The 22994-nt window shown below is 34.5% G+C and overlaps 1 protein-coding gene across 1 annotated transcript; it reads right to left on the reverse strand.

The window, feature by feature from the left end:
- LOC121419988 lies at positions 1-11319 on the reverse strand. The gene is made up of 3 exons (XM_041614498.1): positions 11162-11319; positions 2006-2069; positions 1-360 (listed from the first exon to the last, which is right to left on the reverse strand). The coding sequence occupies exons 1-3, from the start codon at positions 11286-11288 to the stop codon at positions 90-92; spliced, it is 462 nt and encodes a 153-aa protein (XP_041470432.1). The 5' UTR covers positions 11289-11319; the 3' UTR covers positions 1-89.
- Between the last annotated feature and the right edge of the window lie 11675 nt (positions 11320-22994).

The raw sequence follows: 22994 nt of genomic DNA on the forward strand, positions 1-22994 counted from the left end.
ATAGTGCAAATTATATCTCCTTTAACATCTTTTCCTCAGACGTAGTGTCAAACTAACTTGTTGCAAATTGTTCACGAATATCGTGCTAATTACTTTTTATATTTATCAATGAGAGCTCCCACTTCTGCCATATCCAGAGCTCTATCTAGATCGTCAATAAATCCACCTTCACGTTTATCAGCCCATTCATTTAATATATGTTCAATTGCTTCGTTTGTGTCATTTAAATGTTTCTTCAATTTCGTCTGCATGTAGTTGAAGTCAAAACCCAAATGTACACCTAGCTCGTTGTACTTCCCGTGAGGTAGGAGTTTGGATAGCTTGATTATTTCTCCTGGTGTAACCTTTCTCTTCGTTGACCTAAAATACAAACAAAGGAGAATTAAAGCTAATCTAAAAATATTGAAAATGGGTCAGTTATGCAAATACTGAAAATGGGTCAGTTATGCAAATTACGCTCGACACCCTCTAGTATCATTTAGCATTCAAAAGGTTTAGTAAACATTTATTGTGTTTACACGGGCATAATTACAACTGGCAGGCAAAATATATTCATTCAATTCTCAATATTTAAATTTGATATTGCTGATTGACAAAATTGAATGAATATGATTGACAATCTAACACTGATTCTAGGAAGGGTAACTAAAAATAACTTCTTTTTTCCAACTTGGGAAGATATATCACCACTTTGGAACTATTTTTTACTGGCGGAAGGATTAGGGCCATATTACTTTCTCAAGTGATGAATTTGATCCTGTCAGGCGTAGTACGTCTTCATAAATGCCGATTTATTTTTGAAATGATCAGGTCAAGGTACACTTTTCTGGTCAGGTATGGAATGTCAGACATTTATCCTTTTCACTGGTAGCAAACATTTAACCCTCGAATGTCATCCTTATTTTGTATGATTTTTTAAAGTGCCACTTTAACCATGTTAACACACGAGTCTATTGGAAATGTTTTTGCCCCTGATACCATGTGTTTCCAGCTCAAGTTAGAATTCAAATTTTACATGTGCTAATGTTTCTATTTCTGTTAGTTATAATTCTATTTCTGTTAGTTATAATTCTATATGAATTTAGTGATTGTAAATTCATATTAAAGAGCTATCGACGAAGATTATATCATTCAAAAAGCCTCAGCCCATTACGAGGGGTCTCACCTATACAGGACAATCTACGAAGATAAAACAAGAAAATACTTCGATTAAAAAAGTAAAATTTGTTTTAAAAAACGGTTAATCTATCCTATATCCTCAATATCATACAAGTTTGGCACATTATATCTATAGAATATACTAATAAATTTGAATATTGACGTGCACTTTTCTTGGATTTGCCAAAACTAACAATTTCGAAGTAAACGTACACAATCTGGCGACTTTTGACCTTCAATAACAATCTCTGAATGTCCCATTGTCAAACTTTGTTTGTTTTTGTCATGTTATATTCACCTTTTAAAAATTAAGCCTCGGGGAATTAATACATTTATGTTGTCGAGGATTTGCTAGCTTTTCACAAAGGTTCGTTTTTTCGCGCCATTCACGGAATATTTTTCACTCCGAAAGAAATCCTGTTCTTAAACATATAATTCCAACATCAAAATATCTTATCTTTCATTTCAGTGTTTAACATATCACCTTTTTAATCCTAGAATAGTATTTGAATAACTATAGTAATAATCTGCTATGCAGGTGAGACGACAAGAAATAAAACGTTGGCAACTAGTTAGGAATAGAAATATATGCAGATGTATCATATCCATCCCTGACGATTGCATTAAAAATGTCAGCATCAAATGTAAGTACCACACTTAATCTATATTTATCATATTAATTTTCAGACCTTTATTTTGTAATGTATTCATTATTTTGCATTGTTATGGCAGAGTGAAAATACTTCATTAAAGTTTCTACTAGGCAAACCCCAATGAAAGATATGATACCTTTTTGTGAATGAGAAGGGAAAATAATGTCACATTCATGGATTAGAATAATACTTACAGTGCTTTGTCCGCATTCGAAGCTGCAGTAGACGGGTTTCCTGCATTCACTTCAGGGGTTGCGACTAGAAAGAAATCAAGTATAAAGGTGAAAACAACAATAAAAACATTGATAATTTTCTCATAATTGATAATTTTCTCATAGAACGCAATATTATAAGCGCTGCATACTTTCCTGACAATACGAAGAAAAACAATGCAATAGGATAAAGCAAGCGTAAGAAGGGACCGAGAAGGGGGGGGGGTCTTTTCTGATAGCGGTTATCCATTCTAGGGTACAGAGCTTTGGGGCAAAGGCTCTCTTACTCTCAACATTTTAACATTCTTTTTCAGATTATAATTTTTTTTTCAGGATAATCGTTATGGGTGAGAACTAAAACTTGTATAATCTGACTATCCCCTCAAAAGAAGGCCACCATCAATTACAATCTTATCCACTCTCCTGCGTTCATTTGTCAATGTTTTTTTTTAATATCATTAAAATGTGAAATATATGCCAACACCATTTTTTCTAATTACGTATTATGTTTATTTTGTATACATTATGGATTACGTTGCATATTTCAAACAATGTAAATATTTCTATAATGTCTCGTGAACGCAGAAATAAAAATAAAACAAACAAACAAAAAGAAGTAATAATTGTCCTAAGAGTGTTATAATGACTTGCTTTCTGTTGTGAATTTAACTTTGCTGCCCTAATATTGGAAATCTCTCTAAAAACACTGGGGTAACGACGGCTAGCCAGTAGGTGATGCAAGTGCTTCATTCCTGATTGAAACTTCATCTATCGCTCTCAGTCTTCTTGATCATTCACGATCAATATCAATCTTTCTGTCATTAACTTTTAGAACTTTTAAAAGGATTGGATATTTATCCGAGCTCATGGCAATGCGTATGCTATATTATAGCTTTTCATAAGCCTTCTTGCAAGGTGATCCAATCGATCAGGACACTTTCTTAACATGTCATGATTTAAAAAAATAGTGTTAAGGTGCATGCAATCTAATATTATTCGTGTTGTGAACAGACAGCAAATGATTGTTTTCATGAGAATTACTTGTACTTTAGCATGTAGATAAGATAACACAAGCATAGCTTTTTACTTATATTTATCACTAAAAGTCAGCATTGCAATATATCTGGCAAATATTTTATGAGCACAAAAGGGTCAATAGGTGAATATTTTTTTTTCATGGAAGACGGTATCTATCATTGCGTTGTTCGCTTGGTAGTGAAACCATAAAGGACCCAAAACAGTACTCCATTGAGCTATGAAATACTAAAACTCTACTAAAAGAACTTTGGCACGCCAATAGCTTCAAGCATTTCAGTGCTTAAAATAGCTGGCCTCTGCATGTTACTCAACAAACAAAAAGCATATCACATGCTCTATGTACTATTTATTCATCAGTCTTTGTCAGTATTGTTTATCTTTCTGATTGTCAAACTTAAAGATGCATTCATTTAATATCTTTGTTACTCTGTTAATGTATTATTGACCTATGGATACAATGCAGAAGTTCCTACAAAAATAACATATTGATATCTCACCAGAATTTATTTAACGATTTTATTTTATTTGACTTTCTTACCTAAGGGATTGAACATGCAGGAAATCAGTCAAAATGTACCAACACTCTCAATTCAGTGCAAGTTTAACACGTTTAAGATATTATAAATCATCATGAAGAATCTAATCAAATGAAGTGATTAAAGGAACTTACGGTAGAATTGTAAGGAATTAAAAGAAATAAATAAAACCTGTTTGCATGGTTTTAAATTTGGAAATCTCCTGAGTTCTATTTTTCGGTGATGAAAAGATAATTTTCAAATATCTGTATTTTTTAGACAAAGGATATTCACGTTTTAATCTGTACTTAAAGGATTAGGACCGGGATCAGGATTAGGATCAATGAGAAAAAAAAACATTCGTTACCATTCCCTCTCCCCTCCCAAAGAGATTTTATCCTCACTCGCCTAGAGCACTTCCAGTAATCAACTTTTACAATAAAAATATCAAATTGCATCATTTTAAAGGGGTCTCGCTTTACATGTAGTCTAGGAGCCAGGGGGCTTTATTCAGAATTTTTGGTGGGGAAGGTTTGACAAGCTTATCCGGGGTAAAATTGTGCGCTGATTCCAAAAATGTCACTCTTATTGACCGTACTCACGCCATTTTGGTCATTTTGGCCAAATTTTGACCAAAAATGACCATTTTGACCACTCTTTGGAAAATGGTCCTTAACAGACTGCTTTTGTAGCCACATGCAATTAAAAGGGTCTATCTTAAGTAAAAATGCACACAGATTTCAGATAAAGTGCTTTCATTTGCCAAATCACAATAGCAGTGGTCATTTTGGCCATAATTTGGCCAAAAATGACAATTTTCATGATTTTTTTGGCTGAAATGTGTTACAAATATTGATCAGAGCTACGACTGGATGTTTTTAGAAATCCACATTTATTTTCAAAATGTGCGCTGGATCATAACCATCAACCTCATGTAATTTATTCCGTCAGTTTTGACCTATGAGGGTCATTTTGGGTACTTTAGACATAACTGACCATTCGCGCAGTTTGCATTATTAACTGTTCAAATAGGCAGGAAATTGAGGTCTTTACCATGAGAATGCATTTAAATGTCTTTCATGTGTAAAATTTTATGCTGATTCCAAATATATCAGTCATAATAACCCTATTTGATAGCTTGTGGTAATTTTGACCACTTATGGCCCTCAAAATGGCCAATGACATCAGTTCATTTTACCCCCAAATACTTCGAACGTTACCAGAACCATAACAAGGTGTGCTGCGACACCTAACATTGGTGTGTTAATCCTTTAAATTGAACATCTCACAAAGTATTTTGACCTTATGTAATTTATTACATCAGTTTTGACCTATGAGGGTCATTTGGGGTACTTTATACATAACTGACCCTTCACGAAGTTTTGCATAATAAAGTGCACATATACATGTCGGCAGGAATTTGAGGTCTCGTAGCGTGTTTTATCTTCTTCCCAATATAAAATGCAAATGCATTCAAAAATCCATCTTGTGTAGAATTTTATGCAGATTCCAAATATATCAGTCTTAATGACCCTATTCAATAGCTTATGGTTATTTTGGCCACTTATGGCCCTTAAAATGACCAATGACATCAGATCATTTTACCCCCAAATACTTCGAACGTTACCAGAACCATTACAAGGTGTGCTGCGACACCTAACATTGGTGTGTTAATCCTTTAAATTGAACATCTCAAAATTATTTTGACCTCATTCCATCAGTTTTGACCTATGAGGGTCATTTTTGGTACTTTAGACATAACTGACCATTCGCACATAGGCAGGAATTTGAGGTCTTCAGTGTGTTTTATCTTCTTCCCTTATAAAATGGGAATACATTTAAATGTCCATCTTGTATAGAATATTATGCTGATTCTAAATATATCAGTCTTAATGACCCTATTGAACACCTAATGGTCATTTTGGCCACTTATGGCCATAAAAATGACCAATAACATCTGTTCAATTTATCCAAAATACCTCAATGTTACCAGAATTGTTTCCAGGATGTGCTGTGACATCTAACATTGGTGTATTAATCCTTTAAAATGAACATTTCAAAAGTATTTTGACCTCATGTAATTTATATCATTAGTTTTGACTTTTGACTATTTTGGGTAACTGACCATTCGTGCAATTTTGCATAATAACTGCAAATCGGCAGGAATTTGAGGTCTTCAGTGTGCTTTATCTTCCTCCTTTATAAAATGGGAATGATGCATATTTCGTTCTTCTGTAGAATTTCATGCTGATTCCCAGTATGTCAGTCTTAATGACCCCATTTAACAGATTATGGTCATTTTGGCCACTTTTTGGCCCCAAATGACCAATACCATCTGTTCAATACTTCAGTTTATCCAAAAATACTTCGAATGTTTATTATAATCGTTACAAGGGTGTGCTGTGACACCTAACACTGGTGTGTTAATCATTTAAATTGAGTGTCCCAAAAATATTTTTGACAACCTTGGTCATTTTGGCCAGATTGTCCCCTGCCCAATATGTGTATACTAAATTAGCCTATAGTGAACATAGTGAGGAGACAATTCAGGATTGTGTTGATATGAGCATCAATTATTGTTAAATTGGAAAAGTTTGAAAGCTTTTGGGTGAAAATCAATGCAATGATTCCATATAAATCAGTGTTATTGGCCGATCGAACTATTGGACTTTGAGGTAATTTTGATCACCTTTCCTCAATAATTTCTCGTGACCACACATTATTTGATTTTAAAAGGGCTCAAATGTTGCTTAATATTATTTCAGCTTGAGCTACTACACCAATAATCAAGAGTTTAATGAATGTGATAAAAACCTTTACATCAAGTACACATAAGGTTGTTTGACCATGCACTTTGGTCATTTTCATGATTTTAGGCACATTAACCATTTTGTAATTCATGGAAACAAATTCAAGAATGATGTTAGATAGGACATATTACAAAAACTTTCTGCACCAGATTAATACAATGATTTAGAATATATCAGTCTTAATGACTACTTAGTGGTCATTTTGGTCCCTACAATTAGCAATGACAATAACATGTATCAAAAGTATTCCAATGTTCTTGCTCTATATTTTTGTAAGCTTTGTTGTATCAAATGTCAAATTATTTAATTCAATATGATATTACTAATAGTACATAATCAAAATGTGACCATTTTGGCTACTTTGACCGTTTATCCAATGTGTGAATTTTGAAATAAACATGACTTAGCAGCAATTGTAGGTCTATGAACATGATGAAATGCGTTCAATCCCTTTTCATGGGAAATATTAAAGGCTCACCTTGAGTAAAAATTGTGCCAAATATCATGTGACTGTCTACTGTGGCCCCTTTGATCACTGTATGTTCCTAAATAGCCAGAATTATTTTCCTTCTTTAAAGTCAAATTGTACTGAGAATCATTACAAAGCAAATAGGTCACAGTGAAGTTCACAAAGAGTTTTGACTATCATTCATTTTTACAATCTGTTTTTTCTTGTACAGTGATTCACAGAGCTCACATTGGCATGATTGGTGAGCAGCAAATTTACCCTTAATTCTTTTGAAGACGTACTGGGTAATAAAATACATTCTCTATATGAAATAATACATGCCGAATTTTGGTCACTCTTTAACAATTTAGGGCAAGTTTTCCACTTTCAACTTTACCAATCATGCCAATGTGAGGTTTGTGAAACATTATACAAAATGGCAAAGGTAATAAAAATGCATCATGGTTTCTATTCGTGAAATCCAGTTTCACCAATAGCTTTGTAATGACGCACCTTTGAGTTCAGGATTAGTGCCTTCCTCTAGAATATAGTTATCTGTATAATTTAAATAAAAAAGGAGGGAATGATGTTATGGCTACTCAATGACCATACAATGACCAAATGGTGAGGTATTTGGCACAATTTTTTTACTCAAGGTGAGCTTTTAATATTTCCAATCGAAAGGGATTGAACGCATTTCCACCATTGCTCCTGTCATGTTTATTTACAAAAGTCATACATGCGATAGATAGTCAAAATGGCCAAATTGGTTTCAAAATTTTGATAATGTGCTATTAGTCATATCATATTAAAATCAATAATTGATATAATACATCTTATTAACAATACGGAGCGACAACAACATTTGAATCCTCTAAAAGCGACCAAAATGACCACCAGCTCATTAATGGTCATTAAGACTAATATATTTGGAATCATTAATCTACATTAATCTAGAAAAGTGTCTTAAAATTTGCTGCCCCATATATGTGAGGTTTCCATAAACATTTACTGTGTGGTCAAGGTGGCTAAAATCATGTAAATGACCACAGTGCCATGGTCAAACAACCTTATGTATGCACGATGTCAGCACTCTTCACCGATTATTGGTAGCTCATGCTGATAATGATACTGACCAGCATTTGAGCCCTTTTTGACTCATCAAAGCATGCGAGGTCTCTCTCTTAGCTGATCTCTCCACTAGTTGGAGATTCCTAGGGTCCATGGTCACTGGTCAATATTGAGGGAAACGTGGTCAAAATGACCACAGGGTCCAATAGTTATGGTCTGTGTGGAATAATTTCATCAATTTCCACCAAGAAGCTTTCAAACTTCCCCATTTAACAATAATTGATGCTAATAAATAACGCAATCCAAAATTTCTCCTCACCATGTTCGATATCACCTGAATTAACATACACAATGAGCAGGGCTGGCCGGGGGGTCAAGGTGGCCAAAATGACCAAGGTAGTCAACTTTGGGGATGCTCAATTTTAAGGATTCATTCACCAGTGTTTGGTATTACAGCACACCCTTGTTAAGATTCTGGTAACATTCGAAGTATTTCTGGATAAATTGAACTGATGTTATTGGCCATTTTAAGGGCCATAAGTGGCGAAAATAACCTAAAGCTTTTGAATAGGGTCATTAAGACTGATATATTTGGAATCAGCATCACATTTTACATAAGATGAACTTTTGAATGCATTCCCATGTTATATGGGAAGAAGATAAAACACGCTGAAGACCTCAAATTCCTGTCTATGTGCAGTTTATTATATGCAAAACTGCGTGAATGGTCAGTTGTGGCTAAAGTACGCCAAGTGACCCTCATAGGTCAAAACTGATGGAATAAATTGCATGAGGTCAAAATACTTTTGAGATGTTCAATTTCAAGGATTAATACACCAATGTTATGTGTCACAGTATGCCTTTGTAACGATTCTGGTAACATTCAAAGTATTTTTGGATAAATTGAACTGATGCCATTGGTCATTTTAAGGGTCATAAGTGGCCAAAATGACCTTAAACTGTTAAATAGGGTCATTAAGACTGATATATTTGGAATCAGCATCAAATTTTACATAAGATGAATTTTTGAATGCATTACCATGTTATATGGGAAGAAGATAAAACACGCTGAAGACCTCAAATTCCTGTCTATGTGCAGTTTATTATATGCAAAACTGCGTGAATGGTCAGTTGTGGCTAAAGTACGCCAAGTGACCCTCATAGGTCAAAACTGATGGAATAAATTGCATGAGGTCAAAATACTTTTGAGATGTTCAATTTCAAGGATTAATACACCAATGTTGTGTGTCACAGTATGCCTTTGTAACGATTCTTGTAACATTCAAATTTTTTTTGGATAAATTGAACTGATGCCATTGGTCATTTTAAGGGTCATAAGTGGCCAAAATGACCTTAAACTGTTAAATAGGATCATTTACACCGATACATTTGGAATCAGCATAAAATTCTACACAAGGTCATTTAAATGCATTTGCATGTTATATGGGAAGAAGATAAAACACGCTGAAGACCTCAAATTCCTGTCTATGTGCAGTTTATTATATGCAAAACTGCGTGAATGGTCAGTTGTGGCTAAAGTACGCCAAGTGACCCTCATAGGTCAAAACTGATGGAATAAATTGCATGAGGTCAAAATACTTTTGAGATGTTCAATTTCAAGGATTAATACACCAATGTTGTGTGTCACAGTATGCCTTTGTAACGATTCTTGTAACATTCAAATTTTTTTTGGATAAATTGAACTGATGCCATCGGTCATTTTAAGGGTCATAAGTGGCCAAAATGACCTTAAACTGTTAAATAGGATCATTTACACCGATACATTTGGAATCAGCATAAAATTCTACACAAGGTCATTTAAATGCATTTGCATGTTATATGGGAAGAAGATAAAACACGCTGAAGACCTCAAATTCCTGTCTATGTGCAGTTTATTATATGCAAAACTGCGTGAATGATCAGTTGTGGCTAAAGTACGCCAAGTGACCCTCATAGGTCAAAACTGATGGAATAAATTGCATGAGGTCAAAATACTTTTGAGATGTTCAATTTCAAGGATTAATACACCAATGTTGTGTGTCACAGTATGCCTTTGTAACGATTCTTGTAACATTCAAATTTTTTTTGGATAAATTGAACTGATGCCATTGGTCATTTTAAGGGTCATAAGTGGCCAAAATGACCTTAAACTGTTAAATAGGATCATTTACACCGATACATTTGGAATCAGCATAAAATTCTACACAAGGTCATTTAAATGCATTTGCATGTTATATGGGAAGAAGATAAAACACGCTGAAGACCTCAAATTCCTGTCTATGTGCAGTTTATTATATGCAAAACTGCGTGAATGGTCAGTTGTGGCTAAAGTACGCCAAGTGACCCTCATAGGTCAAAACTGATGGAATAAATTGCATGAGGTCAAAATACTTTTGAGATGTTCAATTTCAAGGATTAATACACCAATGTTGTGTGTCACAGTATGCCTTTGTAACGATTCTTGTAACATTCAAAGTATTTTTGGATAAATTGAACTGATGTCATTGGTCATTTTAAGGTTCATAAGTGGCCAAAATGACCTTAAACTGTTAAATAGGGTCATTTAGACTGATACATTTGGAATCAGCATAAAATTCTACACAAGGACATTTAAATGCATTCTCATTTTATAAGGGAAGAAGATAAAACATGTTGAAGACCTCAATTTCCTGCCTATTTGAACAGTTAATAATGCAAACTGCACGAATGGTCAGTTATGTCTAAAGAACCCAAAATGACCCTCATAGGTCAAAACTGACGGAATAAATTACATGAGGTTGATGGTTATGATCCAGCGCACATTTTGAAAATAAATGTGGATTTCTAAAAACATCCAGTCGTAGCTCTGATCAATATTTGTAACAAATTTCGGCCAAAAAATCATGAAAATTGTCATTTTTGGCCAAATTATGGCCAAAATGACCACTGCTATTGTGATTTGGCAAATGAAAGCACTTTATCTGAAATCTGTGTGCATTTTTACTTAAGATAGACCCTTTTAATTGCATGTGGCTACAAAAGCAGTCTGTTAAGGGACCATTTTCCAAAGAGTGGTCAAAATGGTCATTTTTGGTCAAAATTTGGCCAAAATGACCAAAATGGCGTGAGTACGGTCAATAAGAGTGACATTTTTGGAATCAGCGCACAATTTTACCCCGGATAAGCTTGTCAAACCTTCCCCACCAAAAATTCTGAATAAAGTCCCCTGGCTCCTAGACTAATGTATTTTAGGACTTTATATGTTAGGCTACCTTACCACCTCCAGCATGTCCAGATGGGAAGAAATCATCAACTAATTCCGCAAATCCAGATTCATTCAGTGCCTTGATGAGATCAGGTATTTGCTTCGCTCTCGGTGTCTTTCTCTTCCAGTCGAACAGCATGGAGCTGGTTCCTTCTGAACTGTCACTTCGTTTATTCACACTGATGTACATCTTAACCTTTGGCACCTTAAATCCCAGTTTCAACCCGAGAATTAATAAATTTTTATCGACAGCCACAGCCTCTGCTAGTTCGAATAGTTTTTCCTCTGTTAAGGTCTCCGTCATGGTGCTTGGTTAATTTTGCCTGATTATTTTTTTTCGATTAGAAAGTAGGTTAAAAGAGAAAAGGGCATGATTATATATGTCTTCATGTGGGTGAGAGAACCGTTAAAATTTCCCATTCTGCTGCGGTCATTCTATATGTGGACCGCAGTTTATTAAGTTTCCGTAAAGGTTACATGAATGCGAAGTACCCCAAGACTCTGTCGGGGAACCTATTCTGTTTTCCAGTAGTTCGAGGGTCCAACATCATAGTTTTGCCACCATCTTTCCAGGTGACGTGCAGATAACATTGTTCTCCTTCTACTGTTACTACTTCTATTTCTACTACTACTACTACTACTACTACTACTACTACTACTACTACTGCTACTACTACTACTACTGCTTCTACTACTTCTTCTTCTACTACTACTACTACTACTACTACTACTACTACTACTGCTAATACTACTACTACTACTACTACTACTAGTGTAATGACTCCTACTATTTCTACTACTCATCTCCGCCTTTTCTTCTTCTCCTTTTTATCCGGATGACGCCATGATGTAAACATATTTAGCGATGTACTCATTTGCATTTATATGTGTTAAACAATGGCAAATGATTCCAAGTAGTTGCAACTGTAAACCACAACATTTTGTTTTCATATGTTTATAGTCAACGGGCGTTCTGAACATATTCATAACCTTAGCTTTGATCACAGATAAGTGAAAACTATAGAAAGTGATAAAAAATATCTACTTACCTCGACGTGTTATCCTAATTTTGACTTACAACACAGTCACAAAAATACACTTTTCATCAAACAGTCAAAGATACATGTAGATTGAGAACTTACATTATAATTAATTGAAATCGTTCTTACGAAGAAGATCAACGAGAAGCCTGTGATGGCGTGCTTCATATTCAGTAAAATTCAAACATGTAATGTGTAATGTGTGCTTTCAAGATTGTAGGCATCTCATTTTTCTATCAAGAAGATATTTGTTGAGCTATATAACCTAAACGATCTTGCTTTATCCAAAGATTATAGTGATAACTGTTTAGCTTTTAAAGAGATCTCATTAGAAAAGGAGATTTGTATTATTTATTATTGATACCATTAGCCTTTCTTCTCTCATTTTGTTTTCGCATTGTTTCGCAAGAGAAATTGTACATTACGTTGGTAGTGATGCATTTCTTTGTTTCCTTTAATAAACAACATCTTGTGTTATTTATTGTAAATTGATCAATATATAAGAGTAAGAAATGCCATAAACAATATATTGTTTTAGTTGTTGTAAACTGATTGATATAAAGAGTAGCGCTTTGAAACTTCTGTATAAAGCGTTTTATAAATGTTGTATATTATCATTATTATTAAGAAGTGACATATTATTCCAAACAAAAACTTGTAGAAAAAAAAACACGTAAGGTTCCATAAAACATCGGGTAAGAAATTACAAAACAAACACCCCCCCCCCAAAAAAAAAAACCGTCTGTCTACGCCACGTTGCTTTTCCTGACCAAGGTTTCAAATTAAACTTAAATTTCAACGAATTGGTGGAGTGTATTTAGATTTCTTTGGGGGTGCATTTAGTCACAAGACAATTTAAAGTGATGGTCCAGGCTGATTGTATGTATACCTTAATAAATAGGGTAAAATTCACTGAGCAAAATGCTGAAAATTTCATCAAAAACGGATAACAAATAACAAAATAATTGAATTTTAAAGTTGAGCAATATTTTGTGAAAACAGTTGTTATGAATATTCATTACGTGGGCTGTTGATGTCACATATCCACTTTTTCTTTTGTATTTTATTATATGAAATTAGGTTTATTCAATTTTTGTCTTCCAAGAACTAGAAAAGTTGGATTGACAACTGATTTTAGTGCATTAGATATTTATTAAGAAAGACATGTTATTTACACAAGTATGAAATAATGAGAAACAAATTATGATTTTATGTAATAACATAAGAAAACGGAAAGTGGACATGTGACATCATCAGCCCACCTAATGAATATAAATGACGCCTGTTTTCGCAAAATATAACTTAACTTCAATAACGTTATTATTTGTTATCCGATTTTGATGAAATTTTCGGCATTTTGCTCAGTGAATTCTACTCGATCTGTGTACTGAGATATAAATATATTCAGCCCGGACCATCCCTTTAAAACATGTGACACCATTTCCTTTATCATTTGAAATTGGTACACAACCCCGACTTCTGCTAGTCTTCTTTGTTCTTATAATTACATAACTTTCTCTATCCTCCAGTTTGATCAAACAATCACCGCAGGGCCAGCACCGCCCCCCCCCCCCCCCCGCTAAACGTAACCGACGTAGAGGGCGTCAATACACTGCCATTATAATTGCCCTATAATCGGATAATCGCGCTCCGATTGGTCGAATATTTCATGGTTCCCGACTTAGTTCCCTCTGCTCGTTTTCCTGCCCCAGTGATCTTTTACCAGACGATTACCTCCGGCTAATTCAGGAATAAGTTACACGTTTTCCCAATACTAAGTGGTATGATATCTCAACACTTTCAACTGACAGATGTATTTACTACAAGCCATTGTAAGTGTTTTGACGCTGAAATTTGACCTTTTGTAGATAATGCAATTCTGTATAATTTCAAAATTATGAATAAATAACTCCTACTGTCAATGTTGCTGCCCTCTACGTTCGTTGTGTAAACTCTTTAAAACAACTCTCGCCACACAATATAGCTGATCGCACCAAATATAATAATCAGCATATAATCATCAGCATCATCACCACCACCATCATCAGCATCACCACCATCAACAACATCAGCATCATCACCAACATCAGCATCATCACCACCATCAACATCAGCATCATCACCATCATCAGCATCATCATCAGCATCATCACCGCTACCACCACCATCAGCATCATCATATTCATCAAACATTCTCTCACACCAAACATTAAGAAACTAATAAAGAGAAATGCAAAGCTTGATATTTTTTTGTGATTCACACACTCTAATTACAACTTAAATCATATTGCCTACTTTAATGTGTAGGAACATTTTGAGGTCACAGTTAACAAAACTGTGTTGCTATTACACAACTAAATCTCTCTCAAATGTTATTAATTCTGTTCGAAATAGGTGCTGAAAAAAAAATCTAAATTTTCTTAAAATTTCAAAATGTGAACATTGCATAATGAAAAATCATGGTAATTAACAAAATGAAATAAAAACATTAATCTTCGTACACAACTACAACACTTCATTCTCGAAATAGATGTCTCTAGGCTCAAAATACATTTTAAAAAAATCATTGTCAAAATACAATCCTACAAAGAAAATAAATTCTTTAATATTTTAATGTCATTAAAAAAGAGAAGAACTGCCTGGATGGAATAGCCTTTTGGGGGAAAAATCACAAAAAATAATGAAAAAGAAAAGTATTTCATTCATTGACTAGCATTCGGATTGTAGAAGAGAATAGTTGGTATACTTTCTGCATACTTTGTTAAGTAAGCACAGTATCTGTGCAAGAATATTTTCATGAAAAAAACTATTTTTAGCTGTATTAAAATAATTCAATGTTGGTGAATTATGCTAGAGTGTACACCACAAAAACATCGATTCAGATTCATCTACTCGAACCAGCATTGTTGTGCATGGAGTACGAAACACAAACTTGATGCAAAATCTACTATTGGCCAATTGAACAGGCAGAACTTCACAAGCATCTTACAGTATTTCTGTTCTGTTTCTGTTTGTGGTAACTCCCGTAGGAACTCGGCAGGACAGCATTTTGCTGGTAAACGCCAAGCTGGTATATAACCAATTACCTATGAAACATTTTACGTCTAGGTTAATCAATCATAGTGACGACAGATATCACTTTCGGGCCTTTTATCAAAGTGGAGACAATGGCAGAGTTGGGATTCGAACTCACAACCTTGCGATCATGAGCCCAATGCTCTAACCACTGGACCACGCAACCCGTAATTATTTGGTTTTTTTTTAAATCATGAATTTGTACTGCAAAACCCTACAATCATTACTGCATTTGAAGGAATATGAGTGTTCATGTAAATCTGAGAGATATGATTCCCTCACAATGCACAATTGAGAAAACAATAGTTAGTGTGCTAAACATAGAACATGAATTAAAGTCAGCAGTACTTCATTAGACAAGGCATATTTCACAGAAATACATCAAACATGTGTGTGATCAACTAAATATCTGAATAAACTTTCATTTCACTATATTAGACACTGTAAGACACAATTAGAATGGAATAGGTACAATTTGAATGATAAATGCATGTATAATTGACTTGAAAGACATTGGCGATATATCATCATACTTTCTTCAAAAAAATATTTAGCAACTTGTTTACAGTAATGCTATTGGAGGAATACAATTATTTATATGCCCAATTACATCGATTACCGAATGTTTGAAATATAATGGTAAATGAGGTCTAGATGATATTCCTAGAATAACGATCTTGAAATCTGGTTCGATGACATTTGCTCTGGTGACAAATGCTCCAATGGAAAATCTGGAAGTTTAGCCAAACATGAAACCTAGCTAACCTTCAAAACTAAATGAACCCTAATCCTATAAATCTTTACATTATTCTGAACCAAAAACTCGAATACAATCCTCACTCTAACACTATACCCTTTTAGATATTAAGACAAGGGCCCCATCTTACAAAGAGTTACGATCAATCCAATCTATCGTAACTCTATGGAAATCCATCAGTGGCATAATTTCTTCTACAGGAAATTTGCCATTTGTCCTTTGTAAACAAAAGAGAACACACCGAATTGTCAAGAAATCAATGAATTTATGGACATACATTCATATCTAGAATTTTTTTTGAACAAACAAGCATCTTGTACGTTGACGTTGCTGGCCGTCCATAGTTGCGATTGATCGGATCAACCGCAACTCTTTGTAAGACGGGCCCAGAGCAAATGTCGCAGGAACATAATATGTTGTATAAATGAGGAGCATGAATCTCAAAATACAGGTCCACGCCACGATACGTTCAATTAGTCGACAGCGGCCAACCTTTCAAAGTAAAAAGTAGTAATCTAGAACGCTCAAAAGTCATAATTTTGACCTAAGAGTCATAATTTCATTTTGTGGTAGTGTAAATTTCCTTGAAGATGTTATATAAAGAACAGATTCCTAAACAATAAATGATTCCTCTTTCTTTTTTTAAGTCTTAGATTCAGAATCATCTCTAGTACTCTCTCTCTTTTGCATAAACTCCTGATAAATCCAAGAGCAAACAACAAAAGATTGAGTCAGTATTTAAGCAGGTGATGATCACAGTCAGAGCGATGTAAACAAAGATACCTGAAAACAATCATGCGAATAACGAGCATCATTGGCCGCCTCCTGATGAGTTCACCACTGACCGATGAATAACAATATAGTATCAAATGTTAACATACTTATTTGCCCTCAAAAAAGTAATAATCATGGTCAAAAGCATAATGGCATAATTTGACATGAAAATCATAATATTTATGATTATTTCTTAATAGTTGACAGCTCTGATTAGTCGACTATTCACCAAGTCAAAGCATAGTTTTAGTCCAGGGCCCCCGTCTTACAAAGAGTTATGATCGATCCGATCTATCGTAACTCTATGGAAATCCATCAGCGTCATAATTTTTCCTGCAGGAAATTTGCACGATGTCCTTTGTAAACAAGGAGAAGCACAGTAAATTTTCAAGAAAACGATGAATGGATGAATATATACATCAAAGTTGGAAAATACTTTTATAAAACAAACGGGCATGATAGTTATTGACATTGCTGGCCGTCCATAGTTGTGATTGATCGGATCAATTGAAACTCATTGTAAGACAGGGTCCTGATTATGCACAGCATGTTTTTATACCTCTTCTAAATAAAATTTCTCCCGAAGTCAAATTTGAATTCGGCAGGAGTCGAATGTACATCTGCATGTATAATACATATATTTCTGCATACACATTTAATGATTAAATAGAAAGTATACTCAATGGTGAAATCTTTTTTACCCTATTGATGTTCATAAGCATGTTTAAATAAATTACAGAATAATAAGGTAACTCTAGATTTTCCTTATCCTGAAATGGATTATGAGTTACAACTGGTCCAATGTATCACACATCATGCATACTACATGCATAATTGCATAATTAACAAGCAATCAATAATCCAATTAGATAGCGATTTAGCTTTCGGTTACATAGCACTGCAGACACCCACATCACATTAATAATTCACTTATACTTCTTTCCTTTAAAATAGGAAAAGGAATTTTTAAAACTATGACAGAGAAGTTTGAAACTATGAAAACAGGTAAGAACTGGACGGAACATCAGTGTTTCCTACATAGATTTTAAAATCATAACAAGTGGAATGCCCCTGGCGGTCTCACCTGCATCACACGATTAACATAGCAGCAGTGATGACTTTGAAAACTACTATAAAGTAATTATTCACAAAACACCATTCATGTATGATACAATACAATATTTATTGACCTTGACCATGTGACCTAAAACTTGTCAGTGATACTTGATTACCCCTATATCCAGATTCTATACACTGTATCTATAAACTTTGAAAGGTCATGTGACCTGAAACTCGCACAAGATGTTCAGTGATACATGAATACTCTTTTGTCCCAGTTTTATGAACTAGACCAATAAACATTCAAAGTTATGACGGTAATTCAACAAATATCCCCAAATCAGCCAAAGTTCATTGACCTTAAATGACCTTTGACCTTGATCATGTGACCTGAAATTCACACAGAATGTGATGTGGTACTTGATTACTCTTATGTCCAAGTTTCATGAATCAGATCCATAAACTTTTAAAGTTATGATAGTAATTCAACAAATACCCCCAATTTGGCCAAAGTTCATTGACCCTAAATGACTTTTGACCTTGGTCATGAGACTCAAAACTCAAACAAAATATTCAGCAATACTTGATTAACCTTATGTCCAAGTTTCATGAACTAGGTCCATATATTTTCTAAGTTAATATGACATTTCAAAAACTTAACCTTAGGTTCAGATTTTGATGTTGATTCCCCCAACATGGTCTAAGTTCATTGACCCTAAATGACCTTTGACCTTAATCATGTGACTTAAAACTCTGGCAGGATGTTCAGTAATACTTTATTAACCCTTATGGCCAAGTTTCATGAACTAGATATACTTTCTAAGCTATGCTATCATTTCAAAAACTTAACCTTAGGTTAAGATTTGGTGTTGACGCCAAAACTTTTTACTTTGTGAAAACCAAAGTAATGTTTTTTTTATTTATGTTCAGTGAACTCTTACCCGCAGTTTAGAGTTGGTTTGGGGAATGCAGGTCATCGATAGCGCTCTGTCCAATCAAGATTTAATTTACAAGATAAGTAGAGGGCTTTGTCAAAGGCATACACATATAATTATCAATGAAGCATTTCATATTTGGTATCATCTGCATATCGATAGAACTTATCAATCTACAAGTACATAATGTCAATTTCAAGGCAGAACAAACTCTTAAAGTGTACTTCTATAAATATATTAATTCACAATATCCTCAATAATAATAATAATTACTCTGGAATGATGATATGTACATGAATATTTACATTACAAGTGGAATAGAAGACAGAATATCAAGGTGTTAGAGGTGAAAATAGTTGCATTTTTAGATTATTTTTCTATGATTTTTTTTCATCATTTTCCATTACATTAAACATACACAGTAATACACAGTATGACAATCTACGATACTCTCTTATAAAAATAACAGCAAAAGTGAATGAACAACTGAATATCCAAACATTATAATAATAGGTATATTTACCCAGGCAAGCCACTTCAGGGGAGCGTTTCATGAAAGGACTTGTCAGACGTTTTATCAGACAAGTCCTGTTTTATCTGACAGTTACTATAGTAACAGTACTTCTCAACCAATCAGAATCCAGAAAAGTTGTAAGATCTGACAACTTGTCGGACGAAAATATTGATGAAACGCCCCCCAGTTCTGAAAACTGTCCTCCCAGCTGGCCCTGCTATTATTATTATTACATGTACCCCAGCTGTAGCTGGGTTATCTAGGCACTCGAGCATTCCAAGGAATTTCTTCCTACCAGGTACCAATTCACCTCACCTGGGTTGAGTGCAGCACAATGTGGATAGATTTCTTGCTGAAGGAAATTACGCCATGGCTGGGATTCAAACCCACACCCCCGTTTCAAAGTCCGAAAACTAAACCACTGGGCCACCACGCTCCATTCCGTTGGTATGTATTAAAAATGACGTACCACAATCCTAGAACGTCGTGGCCCAGTGGACTACTCACAGGACTTTGAAAAAGAGGGCTGTGACTTGGAATTCCAGCCACAGCGTAGTTTCCTTCGGCAAGAAATTTATTCACAACGTGCTGCACTCAACCCAGGTGAGGTGAACTGGTATGGAGCAGCATTTATTCTTTACATGCACCAAGCACCTTTAGCAGCTGGAGTTAAGGCCTGGGTAGTATATAGTATGCCACTGAACTGGCATCTAGATAATCAGTGCTTCATAAATGCTATATGTTAATATTATCATAGCTTGTTTCTATTCACTCAAGCGAACTACACAACAAAGTTGTCAGCTACCCATTTTAAAAAAATTTATATTACTTTACGAAAACAACCATTGGAATTACAAGCATAATCTGTGCTTATGTGTGTATCCATGACATAATGCTGTACCGCGACTTGCTTTGAAAATTACACAAGCAAACCTCTACAAATGTTGTCAGCCTCACATTTTAAAAAGTTTACATCACTTTACAAAAACAATAACTTGAACACAAAATGGTGCAAAGAATGGATGGAAAAGCATATCAAGGTGAAAAAAACAACATTTTTAAGCCTCTATTTCCCTACAGCCTACATGCATATGGTTGGGAATGCTAATGTACAATACATTCATAATATCATTTCTTGTTTTAGTTATTTCTATTATACGATACTTTAAATTCCTTATCAAGGTCAACTTTTGGTATTGATTTTCAAGGTGATATATACGAAAATATAGACGTAACACCACACATCGTATGATACACTGTGTTGGTACTCCATACATTTTCTCTCAGAGAAATAGTGCATACTAATTTTACTTAGGTGAAACGAAATTGCGATACAATAAGAAGTACAAGAATGTGTGCAAAACAATTCATCTCACATATTTATGCAAGGAAAGATTAATGATGCAATGTACCAATCATAAATGAAAGATGATAAATATACTATACATAATAGTGAATTCCAAAAGATAAATACTCACTGATACAATGCATGTAGAATGCACTAAAAATATAAATATAGATAAAGTGTAATTTTCAAGGGGCACACAAACAATTTGCAAAAGGTGTGAATTTCAAAACCTCCTAAAAGTCCCATTTTATGCCGCAAAAGATTACCAAACCTGGGGGGTGTTTAACAAAGATTTAAGTATGACTTAGAGTCGCACTTAAATGTCTAGTTGCGCGTAGTATGAAAGGCATGACAGTATTAGTCAGATCATGCCAAAAGGACGCGCACTACTGCGTATTGATCAATAAGATTGCGCGTTCCATATCATGTACGCGTCGACATTTAAGTGCGACTTAAGTCATACTTAAATCTTTGTGAAACACCCCCCAGGGCGCCGTCTTACAAAGAGATATGATCGATCCAATCAATCGTAACTCTATGGAAATCCATCAGTGCCATAATTTTCTCTGCAGGAAATTGCATCATGTCCTTTGTAAACAAAGGAGAACAGACCAAATTAACAATCAATCAATGAATTCATGGATATACATTCATGTCTGGAAAATCTTGGGAACAAACATGCATTTATATGTTGACTTTGCTGGCTTTCCATAGTTGCGATTGATCGGATCAATCACAACTCTTTATAAGATGGGCCCCTGACGTTTATAATTATGCTGTAGTATGTTTATTGCAGTCTGTGGTATATGTGTACTTTTTAATTCTGTAAATATTTCCACTATTATGAGACTGTACACTTGAATAAATTGTATGTATAGCCATTTGCAATTCAGGGGAGCGTTTCATCAACATTTTTGTCAGGCAAGTTGTCAGATCTGACATCTTTCCTTAATTTTGATTGGTTGAGAAGTACTGTTTCTATGGAAACTGTCGGATAAAACAGGACTTGTCGGATAAAACGTCCGACAAGTCCTTTCATGAAACGCTCCCCAGTCTTCGGCCTAGATAGGGTTAAGCAAGTACTGAAGTTTGCATAATCATTTTTTCCCAATTGTAAGGTTTTCCTTGCTCTTAATCAAGTTGCATGATCTTTGCTTATAAAATTTTGGAATAAGTGTTTTGTTTGTAAATGTTGACCAGCCTGGTTCACCCACAGACACTGTGACAGTGCACACCTTATTTTGTGAAAATTCCACACAAAATAGACTTGAGTAATTTACAACCCTTCACTCCCAAAACCCCCCTGGGGGAAAACAAATCTCAGAATTGTGGACATTCACATCCGTAGTCAATTGTTTGTGCACCATCTGAAAATCGCTCATTAGAGGTAAAAAGTAGTCTTTGGTGTGTACTAAGCTTGCACAGTATCAACTTTCAAAACACAAGGTGAGTCTACATCTAAATTTCTATTCAAAAGTATAATGGAACATAGCAGTTGAAAGTCACTCTTTTGGAGATGGTCAAGTTTATATTTGATCCTTCCTTTCAGATGCAATGTGCAACAATCAATGGACGGAAAAAAAGTCTGTCCAGTTTTAGATGCAATGAATTGTTTTTATAGATTTTCATTCATGTAAACAAGTTGAACACATCTATTCATTCACTGTCAAGATAATAGTTTACTTGGAATAATTCTGGAAAATAGCATCCAAGACTGATGCTGATCATGCTAGCATTCAGTTTTTGGTCTACATATTTTCTTTTCTACTTCTGATTTTTACTTTTCTTTCAAATACAGAAAACATGGAAATATCAAGGATATAACATATTTTTACCCAAATAGTCCAATTAATCTGCAAATGTCAGCACGGCTGGCAAACTCTTATAATACTAAAAGTGACGATAAAAATAATCTAAAGAAGCATCTACCACGGCAAAGTAAGTTTTTCTATTTTTTAATATATCAATTTAAGTACTTATCAATATGAAAGACGTGTTTGCTCTCCCCTCTGGTAGGCAATGCAAAGCAACTATTAAGGGGGTGTTGCAAGAAAATATTTGCAATCAATTGCAAATTCAGAAGCAAAATTACTATTGATAGATCAATCTTAATGAATAGTAAACTGATTTATACTTCTTGATGTACAAGACAGACCACTGGTCAATTCCAAATTTTCAATGGAATGCATGATTTTGAATTGATTTCAGGACCTAAAATTGACTTGCCATCAATTGCAAGTTTCTTGCAACACCCCATAGGTGATAATAAAATTGCTATCACCACAAAACTTAGGTCGTGTATGTCTATCAATGCAATAAAGGAAAAACTTGATTCAAAGTCAT

Source organism: Lytechinus variegatus, chromosome 8, assembly GCF_018143015.1.
Source record: "Lytechinus variegatus isolate NC3 chromosome 8, Lvar_3.0, whole genome shotgun sequence".
Lineage (NCBI taxonomy): Eukaryota > Metazoa > Echinodermata > Echinoidea > Temnopleuroida > Toxopneustidae > Lytechinus > Lytechinus variegatus.